The sequence below is a fragment of the Balaenoptera musculus genome, chromosome 3, assembly GCF_009873245.2.
Source record: "Balaenoptera musculus isolate JJ_BM4_2016_0621 chromosome 3, mBalMus1.pri.v3, whole genome shotgun sequence".
NCBI classification, from domain to species: domain Eukaryota; kingdom Metazoa; phylum Chordata; class Mammalia; order Artiodactyla; family Balaenopteridae; genus Balaenoptera; species Balaenoptera musculus.
This window is the reverse complement of record NC_045787.1, coordinates 144598891-144614951: the sequence shown is the minus strand read 5'-3', so window position 1 is coordinate 144614951 and position 16061 is coordinate 144598891. Positions and strand designations below refer to the sequence as shown.

The following is a 16061-nucleotide window of genomic DNA, read 5'->3' as shown; positions in this document are numbered from 1 at the left end:
ATTTTCAACTCATTTAAAATTAGAATTCAAGTTGTTGGTTTAAATTTCCTAGCATTAGATTTAATAGCAATTTTATTTTTAAAAGTGCACAGATGTTTAACCCTGAAAAGAGGTGAAAGTTATATTAAAATGTAAATAAGGAAGACACAAATGTATTTTTGGAAGAAAAGATGTATTTTTGAAGGCATCTAGTATACATTTCCGAGTTTATCTTATCCAGAAGCTTAAAAGATTTTTTTTTTTTCAGTATTGACTGTGATTAGATTCTTCACAAGCTCAGGGAAATCTCTTTGCAGAAGTTTGAGAGAATCTTTCTGACTCAGAAACTGCACTTGCTTACCGTCTCTTTCATTAAAAATGCACTAAGTGATTATAGATATATCAAATATTAAAACCACTTCATTAAGATAGAACTGGTTTGTTTACTGTCTGACCAGCAGGATCAGTTTCTGTATCGAAGAGATTCTGTAACATCTGAATATTGACTGCCAAGCTTTTGTTTTGTTTTGCTTCTTCATCACCCTCTAATTGTCAGACTATGGTAACATCAGTTGCTGAAGGAAATTTACATATTTGGGGTTCAAGATGCTGATGCTGGGAAATCGCCCGCACGGCGGGTGTTAGGGGCTTAAACCAGTGGTTCTTGAATTTTTTTTTACTGTGTTTCATACTAAGAATTACAATTTACATCATAATCCAGTATACATAAAGGGAAAATTTTATAAAATGTTTTGAAGCAAGGGTTTCATGAAATAGAGTACCATTTCATGAAATGGTACTTTCCCTCAGTAATGTGGGATATACTCTGTTCTCAAATTTAATCATTCCTTTATAAAAATGTGCTGATTGTGACTCTCATGGTCATGATTTGGGAATGGAAAACACTAATTTAATTTGCCTACACTCATAGCAACCTTATGGGTGCCTCTACAATGGCTTCTGCATAATTTAAGCATTCTTTTCCCTCCCATCAGCTCTCCCTTCTCTTTCTCTGTATGCTTCATGGTTCTGGCCACTGTAAATATATTCTGAAGAAACTCTGAAAGGGGCTGTGGAGGTTTTAAAATCCTTGTTTTCCCCCGGGGAGCCTCTGAGTGCTATCCAGGCGGTCCCACTAAGGGAAGGGGGGTGGCCCAGCTCTCTGGTTGGAGGACGAGGAAACAGAATTAACAGATGCGAGCCTCCTTGACAGTTTCTTCTGAGGTTTGTTAAGAGTTTCTGAGGCCAAGTGTTGCTTGTTATTATTATTTTTATTATTAAAAATAATGTTGAGCCAGTTACTAAGTCAGGTTGAGTTGGATGATAAAGATAAAAATTAACCCAGAGATCTAATACAATGGTGATCACTACCTAACAAGAATAAATCAGAATACCTTTTGTTTGTAAACTACTTTTACTCTGTAAAATGTTTTCATGCCCGTTGTCCCACTAAAACTTTGTGTGTGGTGGGAAGCGGGGGAACATTACCCTCTCCATCAGAATATTAGTAAGATGGGGGTCCTAACAGATCAAGAGTTTTCTAACTATAAGTACCTTAAAAAGTGACGAACAATCTATCACTGGGGGCAGTTAAAGCAAGATGGAATAACCAACTGTAGAGGATGCTACACAGGTAATTCCCAGACTGAAGGAAAGTTTGGAGGAGATGATTCACATTATGTGGACCTTAATGTTTGGGGGTCACAGACTCTTCTGAGTGTGGATGAAAGCTATAGGCCCTCTTAGAAAAAGAAAATGCACCTAACCATGGCACTTTGCCTATACTTTCCATGAGTTCCTGTATCTTTCAAACACATGGAGCCCATGTTGAGGACTTCTAGCATGGGAGATGTCTTCCACACTCTGTCACTAACTGGCTTTGCCTGAGTCCTAGGTCACATAGCCAGCTGGTGACAGAACTGGACCTCAAATCCAGCCAGTACAGGGCCTGTTTTATAGATCTGGCTTCCATGTGCCTCTACAATGGCTTCTGCTTCCCTCAAGCACAAAACTGCAAATTGGTTGTAACCAGCCTTGCAGTAGTTCTCTTCTTGACAAGCTCTGTGCCCGTGTACAAGTGAGGCCCTTAGACTATGAGCAATAGGAGGGCCCAAGTCTTTGGTCTTCTCTCTGCTGAGGGTCTCCTCTGTTAGGTCCATAACCATTACATGACCAAAGACCAGGGCTGTGACCATCTCCTTCTTCCTGTACTGGAAAATATTTTCTCCATCATGGGGTCTCCGGATTGGATTGTGTAACCACCCATTTAGTTTTGAGGTTACAAAATGTGTTGGTCATTGGCATGAACACAGTCCAAAGATAGGTCTTGTTTGGCCCATAAAATGTGTTTTAATTTTGTTTGGAATTTCCAACATTTAAAGTTGAGAGATTCACGCACAAGTTTGGATTTCTGATTTCTCTTGGAAAATGGGATTCTCTGACAACTTTGGTCTCAACTTCTCACAAGGTAACAGTTTACCAGAGCTCAGCAGGGGCTGATCCCTCTGAGCAGTGAAAGCCTCTAGTGCGCCCTCTCTTCACCCCTGGCTCACTTACTTCATTTGTGTTCCCTGCTTGGTCCTGCAGGCATCTGAGTTTTTGGCTCCTGATCTATACCTACTTGCCCTTCCACCCATTACCATTCTCCTACCTCACATCACCCAGGCTACCACCTCTCTCTTCCTCACTATTTGTTTATTTAAACACATTCTGCTTTGTTTCACAAAGGACTTGAAGCTGATTATATGAAATACATATAATAAAATAAAAAGAGATAAGGTAATAGGAAAAACTGCCTCAGAAAATATTGATTAGATTAGGAGGTCGAGACCACAGGGAAAAAGAGAACATAGAAATTCAGGTCATTTGTTCTAAGCAGTTACTACACTTGAGCCACAAATTGGCTCTGAGATTTTACATATATCTTATCGTCTGTGAGAGAAAAACATATCAGTTTCTTAAGGGGAGCAAAATTTTTCCTGTAACTTGTCTCTAAAAGAATGTTTCCAACTGTTTCTATTTAGGTGGGGTTTGCTGTTAAGGGGCACAGAAAGTTGGTCAGTGAGAAGACGAATTACAAAATATATACGTGATTAAGAAGCTCTCCCACTGAAAGTAATGTGACCAAAGTAGTCAAGTTAGTTTAAACTTTTTTACCTCTCTGATACTGGTAATACCACCAGGCGATGTCTAGGAAAAAGTAAGAAAACATTTTACCAAAACCATTCATCAAACAAGCAAAACACACTTTTATTTTCCATGGAAAGTCTGCTCTGAGGGTGTCCAGGTCGCTATCCAGCTTGACATATGCGAAGAAGTCTCTTGTTAGCAGAGCTGGGACTGACCTTCTCCCATGGTCAGAACAGGCAAGAGCAAGGGGTCACCTTGCAGTGCCCACGGCTCCCAGCAGGGAGCTCCTTGAGCGTGCCCGCAGCCATGCAGCCATGCAGCCCGAAGAGAGATGGGATGGCACGGGGCAGAGGATGAACGGATGTGGGTGGGCCTTGGAAATACCTGCATGTTTGATTGAAGAGTGGCTTATAAGATAACCCGCCACAACGGAGGCCCCATTGCCACGCTCTGCCACTTTGTGATTTGAAGCTGCATTCTTGCAGGATTCTTTATTCACTCACTCAACAACTATCAATGAAGTACCTACTATGTGTATCTCAGTGAATGAAACAACTCTGTTCCCTGCTCTCATGGAGCTTACAATCTACAAGTCTTTGCTTCTCTCTTTCCTTCTCAAGCTTGATAAGTAACACAGATGCAGAAGAGGAAAAAGGGCCACTGAAAAAATGAATTAGCACATTAGGATGAGCGGGCAGGGTGGTTGAAGGCAAAATCCCCTATTACACTGAATGTAAAACATAAGGAAAAACATCAGACCTGGAAAATCCTCCATTACACGGTGGAGTAGGGTGGATCCAGGTCCCAGAGAGTGGGAAACAGGCTCTATTTGCTGCTCTCCTGCTGGCCTTTTTGGGCCGATTTGGGGGTCAGCCTAGTTTCCTCTGTAGGCTATTATGTGAACTTCCTCCTGTCTTTCCAGTATCCCTGACCAAGAGTGCATAAGGCAGACCAGCCACCACTTTAAGTGTGTCTTAGTCACCCCTTACCCACAACCCCAGGCAGGAAAGGCTTATTTTCCTGCTGCCCCTAAAAGTGGTGGTATAGGTGGGTGTCCTTTGGTAAGTATTTCTACTCTTGTCTCCTGACCTGAATCCTATGGGAGAAACTTATTTTGCTGGATTTAGTTGCCCCCTTTTATCACTCTGATAGGTAGCATTTGTATTTATTTGTTTTTCTAGTAGAGGTTATTTTTAGAATGGTTTTAAGTTTATAGAAAAATTGCACAGAAAATAGAGAGTTCTTATGTACCCCACCCTCACAGTGTCCCCTGTTTTAACATCTTGCATTGGTGTGGTATACTTGTTACAATTGAAAAACCAGGATTGATATATTATTTTTAATTAAAGCCCATAGTTTACATTTGAGTTCACTCTTGGTGTGGTATAGTTCTATAGGTTTTGACAAATGTATAATGCCATGTATCCACCATTATAGTATCCTACAGAATAGTTTTACTGCTCTAAAAATGCTAGGGTAGCATTCTTGCAGAGATATGTCTAAAACTATGGACTGACCTTCTCTGGCATGCCAGGAATGTGACAGGTATTGGGAGAGAGATGAAAAGATATAATATCTGTTCATATGGAGTTCTTAGACTGATGGGTAGGGCACACACATAGACCAAGAATTACAAACTCTAATGCCAATATTAGTTGGTAGGTAATTTAGATGAGTTGGATGATGTATGTACAACCATAGAGAGTGGTGGGGACTGAGAGCTGGAGAGCCATTGCCCCATGAAAGGGAAATAGCTGTTATGCAGCCAGTTGTTGTCATGTAGAATTTAAGCTTGGTGAGTCCAGATCTTCAGATCTTTCAAGAGATGCTACTATTAAAAGATGATTTGTGTCCTGATTCCTAGCTGTTATCAAGGAATTTAACATTTATACATATAGCATGGGCCAAATATAATATTCCTGTTTGTAGAATATTGTGAATTGCTGGTCTGGAATTCTTCATTGGCAAATCATTCCAAGCAGTGTGGATATGGCTAAGACACTGGGAGCCAAGAGGAGGAAGCTCTTAACTAATGCCACTTGGATGGAGGGGGACCAGAAGGGGCCGCAGGGAAGATTTCAAGGGGAGGTGATAATTTATTTGAGTCTTGAAGGAAGAGGGACAAAGGAACAGCATATGAAAAGGCACAGAAGCCAGAAAGGCCCTGGAATTGTAAGCTTTCTTGTAGCAGAGCTGACCTCTCACTGAGAAAAGCTAGAAAAGGAGGATTAAGAAAATCACATCTGTTTGGAGAGCTACCAAGATAGCCTGAACTTTAGAAGCCATGATTCTGGAGGGAAGAAAAACTCATTAAAGTGAGTCTGACAATCAATGTTGCTTTTTAACTCAAGTGTATATAAAGTGGCATGGGTAATGAGATTGAGAAACTGAGCAAAAATGGTCTGCTAAGCAAAGAATGTGAGCAGAACTCTCAGGAATCTGGGAAGACAAAAACTGGATCAGTGCCACAAAGACATTCAGGACTTGAGGGGCCCAGACTGGAGGGGCCACAGAGAAATGAGCCTGGTAGCTCTAGCTGCTTATTCCCTCAAGGCTCTTGCTAATTCCTAAGTGACACAGGTCAAGAGAGACTGAGCAGAAGCCACGGCCGAAATGTGGTAGAGCCAAACAGAGCTTTTGGCAGGCTCACAGTGTTGGGAGTTAAGTGCTGGAGTTCTGGGTCTTCCTAGGAGAGGGTTCCTGGTAAACACCCAGGCTTTCAGTTTGACCCCTAAAGGATTACATTCTAGGAGCAAGAACAAGTTAGAAATAGATCAGGCCTTACAAAGATTGAAATCCAGCCTCAAAATAGCTCAGTCCCTGTTTGGATTAAGTTTATCTGCCCCTACTCTGTTACCTCCTAGAAGTTGAAGGCTGAGCTAGGTAGTTTACAGATTTTTTATTCTAATGTCCATTTTTCATTGAAAACTTGCCAGGCATATTAAGAAACAGGACCAAAAGAAAAAGATAACTATAGCAATGTAGTAATAGATTTATGGGATTTAGATATTGGACCAATCAAGCATGGGCTTTAAAATAATAATGAAATATGCTCAAGAAAATAGATAAAAAGGTGGAGAATTCTACCAGAGGACCAGAATATATACAAGAAAGTAAGTTTAAAATTCTAGAATTGAAAAGTGTATTATCCAAAATTAACAACTAAATAGACCAGTTTATCAGTAGGTTATGCACAGATGAAGAGAAAATTAATGATTTGGTAGATAGGTCGAGAGAAAAATATACTTACTGATGCACAAGAGAAAAAAATGGGAAGTACAGATAAGAGCATAAGACATGATGAAAAATTCTAACTTAGGTATAATTGGAGTTCCAAAAAGGAAGGAGATAAAGAATGATGCTGAAGCAATATTTGAAGAGATAAATAAATGAGAATTTTAAAAATGGATATAATAAATCAAGCCACAGATTCAAGAAGCACTTACAAACCTCAAGCAGATAATCACAAAGAAAAACCACACCTAGGAACATCACAGTAAAACTGCTGAAATACAAAAGCAAATAGAAAATCTTCCATACAAGAGAGTAACCTTCAAGTTATAACCAAACCTTAACTAAATGCTGCTTGCAAGCATAAAGACACAGCAAAGGCAAAAGTAAAAGAATGTAAAAGGATACAGCATGCAAATACGAATCAAGAAATCCTGTCATGGCTATTTTAACATCAGCTAAAATAAACTTTAAGGCAAGAAGCTTTGCTGGAGAGAAAGAGGAAGTTTTCATAATGAAAGGGGCCATTCACTAGGAAGACATAACAAAATTCTAAATTAGTATGCAATAAGAATATAACTTCAAAATACATATAAAGCAAAGGCTGACAGACCCAAAAGGAGAAATAACAAATTCATAATCAGAATTGGAGATTTTAAAACACCTCTCTCAGAAACTGATAAAACAAAAGATCAATAAGGGTATAGAAGATATGAGCAATGCAGTGAACAAACTTGGCCTCACTGACACATGTAGATCTCTTTACCCAACAATCATAGAATATACACCCTTTCCAAGTGCACATTGAACACTTACCAAAATTGATCGTTTCCTGGCTCCTAAAGCCAATCTCAAAAAAGTTCAAAGAACTGAAATTATTCAGAATGTTTTCTGTCCAAAGGGAAATTAAACAAGAAATCAAGAGTAAAAAGAAAACAAGGAAATCTCCAAATGTCTGGAAATCAAGCAACATGGTTCTAATTCCTAAGTGTCCCATGTATCAAAGAAGAAATCTCCTGGAAATCAGAAAGTATTTTGAAGTAAATGACAATGAAAAGATGACATATTGAAACTTGTGGGATGCCATTAAAACTGTACCCAGAGGGAAATTTAAAAGAGCATAACATACTCGAGCTGCAAATAATTTATGTGACAGTGTGCATGAAATTGAATGCTGTGCTATCTCTTTTATCATATTTTTCGTGTTTCCAGAGATTCATTTTTAATGTTGCCTAAACTATGTTGGTTACATTGGAGACTATATTAGTGATAGCATGCTGGCATTTGAAAATGTAATTTTTTACTCTCCCCTATACATAGTTTGTTGGTTTATTCTGGGCAACTTTAACACCATCTTTTTTTTTTTTTTTTTTTTAAATTAGTTAATTTATTTATTTTTGGCTGTGTTGGGTCTTCGTTTCTGTGCGAGGGCTTTCTCTAGTTGCGGCGAGAGGGGGCCGCTCTTCATCGCAGTGCGCGGGCCTCTCACTGTCGCGGCCTCTCTTGTTGCGGAGCACAGGCTCCAGACGCGCAGGCTCAGTAGTTGTGGCTCACGGGCCTAGTTGCTCCGAGGCATGTGGGATCTTCCCAGACCAGAGCTCGAACCCGTGTCCCCTGCATCGGCAGGCAGATTCTCAACCACTGCACCACCAGGGAAGCCCCTTTCCCATCTTTTGATTGACAAATTACCCCAAGGTAATCAGGGGTGAAGATCCTTGTTGGTGTCTGTGTGGAGCAGAGGGGGAAATAAACTCTATTTGGACCCTTAAGTATAATCCTGGAGGCTGAGATTCTTACAGCCAAGGCTTAGAGGTGAGTCATAAGCTCAAGCAGACACGCACAGCACACAACTCATCAGCTCTTAATTTTATAAACTTAACGATGAGTCCCAGGAGTGCTGAGCCTTGATAAAGATTTTTCTGAGTGTTCCAGACATTTTTTTCAGTCTCCTTGGTTCAATAAAACTCAAATCATGTTTTGCTCCAAGCATTGGTTCTCTTAATCTTGAAACCCTCCTGACCCTTTTAAAAAAACTGAATTTATGTTTCTCATTCATTTACCCCTTAGTCCTGAAAATGTTCTGAAAAAAAACAGAGTCCTACCAAAAATAATATTTGAGTACTGCTACTTCCATCAGATGGGAGGTTTTCCAGATGAAATGTCTTGAAATATATATATATATATACTTACTTGAAATATATATATGTATATATATGTGTGTATGTATATATATACGTATATATAGAGAGAGAGAGAGATAGAGAGAGACAGAGAGAGAGAAAGTATTTCAGTTCTCTGACCTTCCTCCTCAAATGGGGGTGTTTTTGAGGGTGGCCTTCAGATCAGCACACTGGGTGAGGTGTGTGGAAGGGGCATGTCAGATGCACCTTGTACTTCTTGGGGGTGGTGGTAGTGGTAGAAATTGTCAGGAATGTAATGCAATTATTAAAAGTCCACAAAATCACTACACAGATTGTGACGTAAGTCACCGTTCTTTTGATTGTGTGGCAGTGTAACATTCACACAGTTTTCACCAAGAATGAAAAAACAAAGAAACACCTGGGAAAGAAGTAAGTCACCTACGTCCCAGGGTTGGCAGGAAGAAGGAGCCCTAAAAGGTGTTCCAGGACAAGGAGCAAGGCTACATGTATTAGGGACTCTTGTGTCCCCTCATCTCAAAGCAAACACTTCTGTCCAGCTAAGCCCCCGACCAGGCTGCAGAGTAGAAATAAATGTCAGGTTCACCGCAGTGTCTAAGCCACAAGCGAAAATCTCTAGATAATGTTGTAAGTGGACCTCTTTGTCTGGAAAAAGTGTCCCAGGATGAAACTTTTGATGATTTATTTAGGTAGCTCCAGCAGTTTCTCCAGCTCTAGGGGGGAATTAGTTATATCCTGCCACCAGCTAGTTTTCAGGAAGCAGTGGGGAAACCTCCCACCATGTCTCCTTTGGTCTCAGCTGGACATTGCTCTGAAGTTCCAGCACATGGGGACAGTCAGTTAATGAGCAGTGGCTGCCCTGCTTTGGGGACAGAGGGCATACTACGCAGGATGAGTGGTTCTAGAATATTTCTGCAGGAAATCAGAGGATTACATGGGTGGGATTTTGTTACTTCTCTTGACTGGGAGGCTAAAATGATTTATTGCAAATGAGGAGGAGGAAAAAATAGTGTCTAGATGCTTTTAGTATTAAGATGGAAAAATGAAGGTACAGAGAGAGGCTGAAGGAATTACTCAAAGGAAAAGTAAAATTGCCATGTGAATAAGACTTATCTCAGGTTGGCATAGAATTTTCTCATTCATGGAAACTCATTGGATCAAGGTCAGGCTAAGGTGTCAGTCTTTCAGTCTGCTTTTTGAAGAGTAGTTCACTGCCATCCAGATAACTTGACAACTTCCTGAGTGATGGTTTCCAAGCAGAGGGCTTGCTTTGATGCGCTGGTAAGTGTTTAACAACTGGCTCTTGGGGGAGAAGCCTGCTTGATGCAATTTTCCAATATTCTTGGTGCAAATATTCCCATCATAGCCTAGTTCAGACTATCAACATGAAGTCACTGAATATGGATTTGGGAAGTGAAACCCATGATTCGCCAGTATGACCTGACTCCATCACATTACAACTACTATTTTAGAAGAGCTGTCTTATGCTCAACTATCCCAAATCCATGTACTAAAGACCTGAAAACCAGTTCAATACTCGTGAAATACTCAATTTCACAGAGTAGGTTTAGCCCCTGTAACCCAACCAAATAAACCCTTTCTTTGTTAGTGGAAAAATAAACTCCTGTATGCCATACAGAATAATCACAAGCAGGGAAATAATGGAGACTGGCCAAGTGAGCTTTTTCTGGAATTCAGTATTAATGTATCCTCATATTAAGTGCCTGTCTTGGTGAGCTCAGAGAGCATGCTAATAGTTTTAGAATTGATCTAATCATCTCACTGTCCCTAGGAGGTATGTGGTCATTAGACTAATTTGAGTTATAATCAGACCCATCTTGTAGCTGTGAATCTAAAAAGATAAGATATATAAAGTGCTCTCTGAATACAGTAGGTGCACAAAAATGTTATTCCCACCTTCTAGTGTATTAAGATTGTGATTTTAAGGGTCCTTCTCAACAGCAGAATCCAATAATCATGTCTGTTAGACACTTTCTAGGTCATGATTACAACTTTTCTGATGGATCTAGTTAATTACGTGTGCTTCTCTTCGATATAGGAAGATTTTCTTGTTCTGTGATTTACTCTGTCAGATAGGCACCCAGTTGCCAGTTCAGGTTGGATATTAACTAGCTAAGGCGAATATTATCATCCTATATTAACTGCAATGGACATAAGCAAACACAAGACTCTGGATGAAAGAGCTGTTAAGCATCTCGGTCTGCAGGCTGCCAGGGAACAGGGCAGAGTTTCTGTGGGTGGTGGACACCAGAAATGCAGGGCCTGCAGTGTTAGCAAATAGACATAATAACTGCCGGTCACTGAGAAAATTTCCTGCCTCTTCTCCCTTAGAGTTATTACATGGCTCCATGTCCTCTGCCCTTAATAATCCAGACAGTCACAGTGTGCATTGCTATGGTCCATTTCTTAGCTGGAGAAGGGCATTGGATGTTACCCTCAACTGGAACAGGAGCTGCCAAATGCAAGGACTGCAGCCAGGTTGTCTGAGAATGTCTGCCTGCCTGCCCAGAGGCAGGGAGAAGGTGGCAAAGTGTCATCTCCAGGACTCAGCTCGGAAGCCTGTTAACCGTGCACTTAATAAATGAAGCCTTGGCAGACACACCTTGAATTATTAATGAAGTTATTCAGCTTTGATTGTTTCCTTCTTTGGTGGAAAGGTTATTCACTCAAATGCCTTTGATTAGACTGTCCAATACATCACAATTGGGCCTATTTTATGTGCAACTTTATGGTGATAATAGTTCTGTCTCATTTAGAAGCAAATCAGACGTTATGAACTTCGTGATTTATTAATGTTTTGATTTCTATAAATGTCCGTACATCTCACATCCCATCAGAGAGCCCGAGAACAATCAGTGCAGGGCTAATAAAAATGTAAAATGAAACCATCATTAAAAAAATGGAAAGACTGCCTGTTAAAAAGCCCTGCTGCCTCTCTGAATTGTTTCAGGATCCAGGTCATTACCACAAAGGCCTCCTCCACCCCCCAGCCCCACCCCTACCCCCTGCACAGCCCCACTTAAGCACAGCCTGCATGAGACTGTCTGGGGAAGCTCTGTCCTGCTTGTCTATTCTGTGTGGACTGAAATAAAATACAAGAGGTGAAGAGTCGAAACTGGAGGGGCCCCTGAAGCCTGCACCCAGACTTCTCATCCTCGAGAAAGCAGGATAAGGGGGTCCCTCTCCATCAAATTCACCCCACTACAACCCACCACCTCTCTGCTGAATCTTCAGGATAAAGCTCAGATTCCCCAGCTGGCACTGAAGTCTATCCTGGGGGCCCAGTTTACCTTTCCAGAACAATTCCCCACAACTACACGGCATGGATCTTTTGCAATAGCTGCAGATTCTACTGGTATGTGGACCCCTATCTCTGCCAAAGCATGTGATCAGCTGATCCCAATCCCAGGCACCCTTGAAACCTAAGAGCCATCTCCTCCGGGCAGCTCTCAGAAACTACCACATGGAAAGCTCTCGGTCTGTCCAAACTCCTGAAGCACTTCTTATGTCTGAACAATCACCCAGTAGGTATCAGAATCTACCTTTGGGTGTTGCAGTTTACATTTACAGGAGTAGGGTGAGGTGGAGTGGGGGTAGGGAGACTGTGTCTTTATTTTTGTTTTATTTTTAGTATCCCACTATATGATGTCTAGTATCTGCTTTGCACATAGTAGGTGAATAGTTAAGTGTTCATTATTTGCTAAAAGTGTGTAGAGCTATTAGGAGCTGAATGGGAATTACATTAAGAGTCCCAAGACAGCAGCCAAGAGACTATCTGGAAAGCAGTTGGCTAATTTAGTGGCTAATTCCATCATTTGACAGTTTAGTTCAGAAATCACAATCTGGCAGTCCACAGGGTACAGTTGTTATCTCACTCCTTTTAAATGTGAATTTTGCCAACATTTATTTCACATAAAATATGGATTTTGGCTTCTCTCTAGAAATCTGAAGTTACAGCTATGCAGGCCTGCATTATCACATAGAACAACTGGCTGGAGCGGAGGAGAAGCTGCTCGCTCTAGACAGAGCAAGTGTACTCTAGTATAAACCACAGACCCTACTACTCCCTATTGCCTCTCCAACACTAAGACCAAGGGAGAGTTGTTATCTATCATCATTCATTTACATTAACTGCCTGAGTCTTTGGTCGTGTTTAACAGCCCCTCTCTCCTATCCCATACCATGTTTTTCCAAGTGACTTCTGTGTGTTTTGTGATATTCTAGAAATGTGACTGAATTTCATTTTTTGGGTTCCAAGCAACATGGAGAAAAAAAGGGTGCCCTGTGATTAGAGAGGACCTTTGTACAGATTCAGGCTGTGTCCTTAGATGATGCTTCTGTGCTGCTAACATAACATGCATCAAGAATGGGGTTGACATACAGGTTCTGTTTCAGTACATTTCAGCCTTCTATTTTACAGAGCACTCTTCACATCACTTAGCTCCTGTGAGATACGCGTTATATTATTTTCATTTTACAGAGGAGAAAACTGAGGTTCAGAGAAAAAAGAGAAAATATTATTATTGCCTTTTATTAAGAGAAATGGAATCAGAGATCTTATGAGACATCCCTGAGGTTATCAAGATGGTGACTAGAAGTGCAAAGACTAATCTCATCATCTGATTGACAGTCAGATACTTACTGGCATAAAGGACCACCCTATGGGTCTCCCCTGGGCCCACTCCTGTATCTTTGTGTTTGTTCCTCTGTCTCAGCAAATCAGGGGCTACATTCCTCTACCCAAGCTTCTCACACTTTCTGCGCTTGAGGATTTACAGAGCCCAGTCTGTGGCAGGAGGGAAGACACCAAGTGGCTTCAGGGTTTTTCTCCCCATAACTTCCCCTGCCTCAAACTCTGCCATCCATTTAGCATTTCTAATTTTGTTTCCTGTTTCTGAGTATGAGGGTAGTCTCCACTCTGGGTGACAAGTTGTAGAAGTCACAGAGCATATGAGTTACGGAGAGGTACATTGATCCTGCCCTCTAACTTCACAGATATGGCTCCCGGGGCCCAGAGAGGGAACTGGACTTGTCCAAGGTCACACACTGGATTCCTGGCAAAGCAGGATTAAACTCAGGTCAGTCCTTCTGGCAATCCAGTATTTTTTTCACAGCACTATTTACTCCTTCAACAAATAATTACTGAGTGCCTACTAGATGCCAGCCACTCTTCCAGGCACTGGTGATACAGAAGTGAACAGAGGTGGTGATGTGTCCTGTGAATGACGATAAAGCAGGGTTACAGGACTAGAGAAACGGGTCACGGGAGGCACTATTTTATACAGGGTGGTCGGGGAAGGCGGCAACCCAATTAGGCATCAGTAAGTGGGGAATAATGGTAAGCTTTGCAGCCAAAATAGTCAGGTCTGAATCCCAGCCCTGCAGCTTAATAGTGGACGAGCCTGAGCAAGTTCTGTATTCTGAGACTCACAGTAAAATGGGCACAGTAGCACCCATCTCCCAGGCTGTTGGGATCAGAGGAACCACTGCACAGAAAGTGCCTGACTTGTAGAAGGCACTCAGTGAAGTCCCCTCCTCACTTTAGTGCAGGGGCCTCAGCTTTCTAATAGGTGTCTTTGCTTGGCTATGAGAGGGATGCAACCTATAAAGAGCCCACATAACACTCCATTAGCCAGGGTTGGCCAGCTGGAAGGCTTTTGTAGATTAAGAGGATGAAGGAGCCAGGGTTAATTAGCTGAGTTAGTTTGTGAATGCATTAGTGGGTCACAGGGCTCTGAAGCTATTTAATCTGAGGAGTGGTGGGTGGCAACTGCTAAGCTTGGAGTGATGCTTTGATGAAACTTCCCAGATTGGAGCTGTGGCTTGGAATTCCCAGCCCTTCTGAGAGAAACAGTATTTCTCATCATTAGAGGTAAGTCTCAAAGTGGCTTACAGTAAAGCTTAAGTTGGATCATAGAAGTCTTTGAAAATTAAGTCTCAAATATAAGAAACCCAAACAGCTTCTGCACGTGCCTTCTCTGTGAAGCCTTCCCAGGCCCCCCGCCTTCATCTCGAGGCCTGATAAATTCTGTCTATAGCGATCAATTCTACTGGATTACGGGGTGGGGACACTGCAGGAGAAGGCGCACTTTCCTTTTCACTTTACAGCTTTGTTACTGTTTGAAATTTTTTTTTAAGCTATATGTGTGGATTTCTATTATAATTTTAATGTTTTGGTTAAAAACATTACATTTTGAGTAGGATAATGTAAGTAGATGCCATTTATTTCATTGTGAAGCTGGTCCTAGTTAAGTCTGGCCCAGTGCAATCGGTGTTTTCTAGTGCAATGGGTCTAGTTGTGTTTGTTGTGATGTTGTTTTTGTGGAATCAAAGTTTTTTCAAACAAAACATTATATTGTGATGATCACTGGTGCTCATCACGAACTATTTTTGGTTCTCCTTCCAAGCACTTCCTGCTCCTTTGGATGCACTTCCTGCTCCTTTGAAGTTAGGTATGATCATGTGACTGGTGTTGGCCAATCCAGTGGGAACAGGGGTGATGTGTGTCCTGGGGTGGAGGTAGAGATTAAGCAAATGATCTCTGAATTACAGCTGAGCAAAGTGCTATGAAGGAAAGGTAGGGGATGTCATAGGAACTTAAACAGAAGGACCTAGCCGTAACTGCAGGGCTTCTCTGTAGCAGTCCAGAAGGACGGGAAGGGGATGGCCAGGTGGAGAGTGAGGGCAGAGGGAAGGATCAGCCTCTCCAAGGACTCTGCGGTGGGAAGAAGAGAGGCCTGCTCTAGGAGGTGACAGCTGCATCTAGGAGATGACAGGAAGCCTCCCAGTACGTCTGGAGGCTGGGACGTGGTGAATAAGGGGCAGAGGAGTGTGAGGCGGGCATGGACCATATTGTGCCAGGCTTGGGGCCCATGTGAAGAGTTTTAGGAGTGGCAAACAGCAAAGCAAGTACAGTACAGAGGGCTTTTTTTTTTTTTTTTAGAAGCCAGTGGAGAGTTATGAGTTAGAATATTAATCACCCAATGAGGGCTGATGTTAATCATAAGAGAACTGATGCATCCTTGGCCCCTTCCCACTTGCTGGGACTTCATGGAGAATGGCTTTGCAGTGCAGGTCTCTGCCTGATGGCTTTGCGTCTTTCCTGTCCTTGCTGGTTCATTGCAATAGAGAGCCTCTGTTAAGCAAACAGGACTGAGACCTTAGACTTGGTCCCAGCTCTCTGCAAGTGAGGGTAAGGGAGGAAGGTCTTTTTCTCCCTATCAGTTAATAATAATACCTACAATTTGAGATATTTGAAGTTTCAGCTGGAATGCCAAGGGGCGTGGTTATTCCTATTTAGAATGCCATAGGCTGAGTCAGGCTTGGCTGGAGACCTGAATCCATGTCATCAAGAGAACTAAGCTGAAGAAAATCTCCTAGGACTGTTAAGATTTTTTTCTAGCTAATCAGTAACTTCCTTCTTTATTCTTATTTTAGTTGGCCCATGACCCTGAAGAGGGAAACAGGTCCTAGTAGTTGTAATTAAAAGGGAGAGATTAAATATGCAAAAGAGATGTAATAATTATTGAAGCAAAGTCTAGG

General features: G+C 41.6%; 1 protein-coding gene across 3 annotated transcripts in view; it reads right to left on the bottom strand.

Moving 5' to 3' along the window:
* The window catches only part of KCNIP1 (potassium voltage-gated channel interacting protein 1), a 228321-nt gene that overhangs the window by 16863 nt on the left and 195397 nt on the right, over positions 1–16061 (bottom strand). For 2 of the 3 annotated variants that reach the window (XM_036845426.1, XM_036845423.1), the window contains exon 2: positions 3136–3168. The exons of the other annotated variant lie outside the window; for it this stretch is intronic. In XM_036845426.1, the coding sequence (XP_036701321.1) occupies positions 3136–3168 (33 nt within the window). The remainder of the gene's footprint in view (positions 1–3135; positions 3169–16061) is intronic. 3 annotated transcript variants of the gene reach the window in all.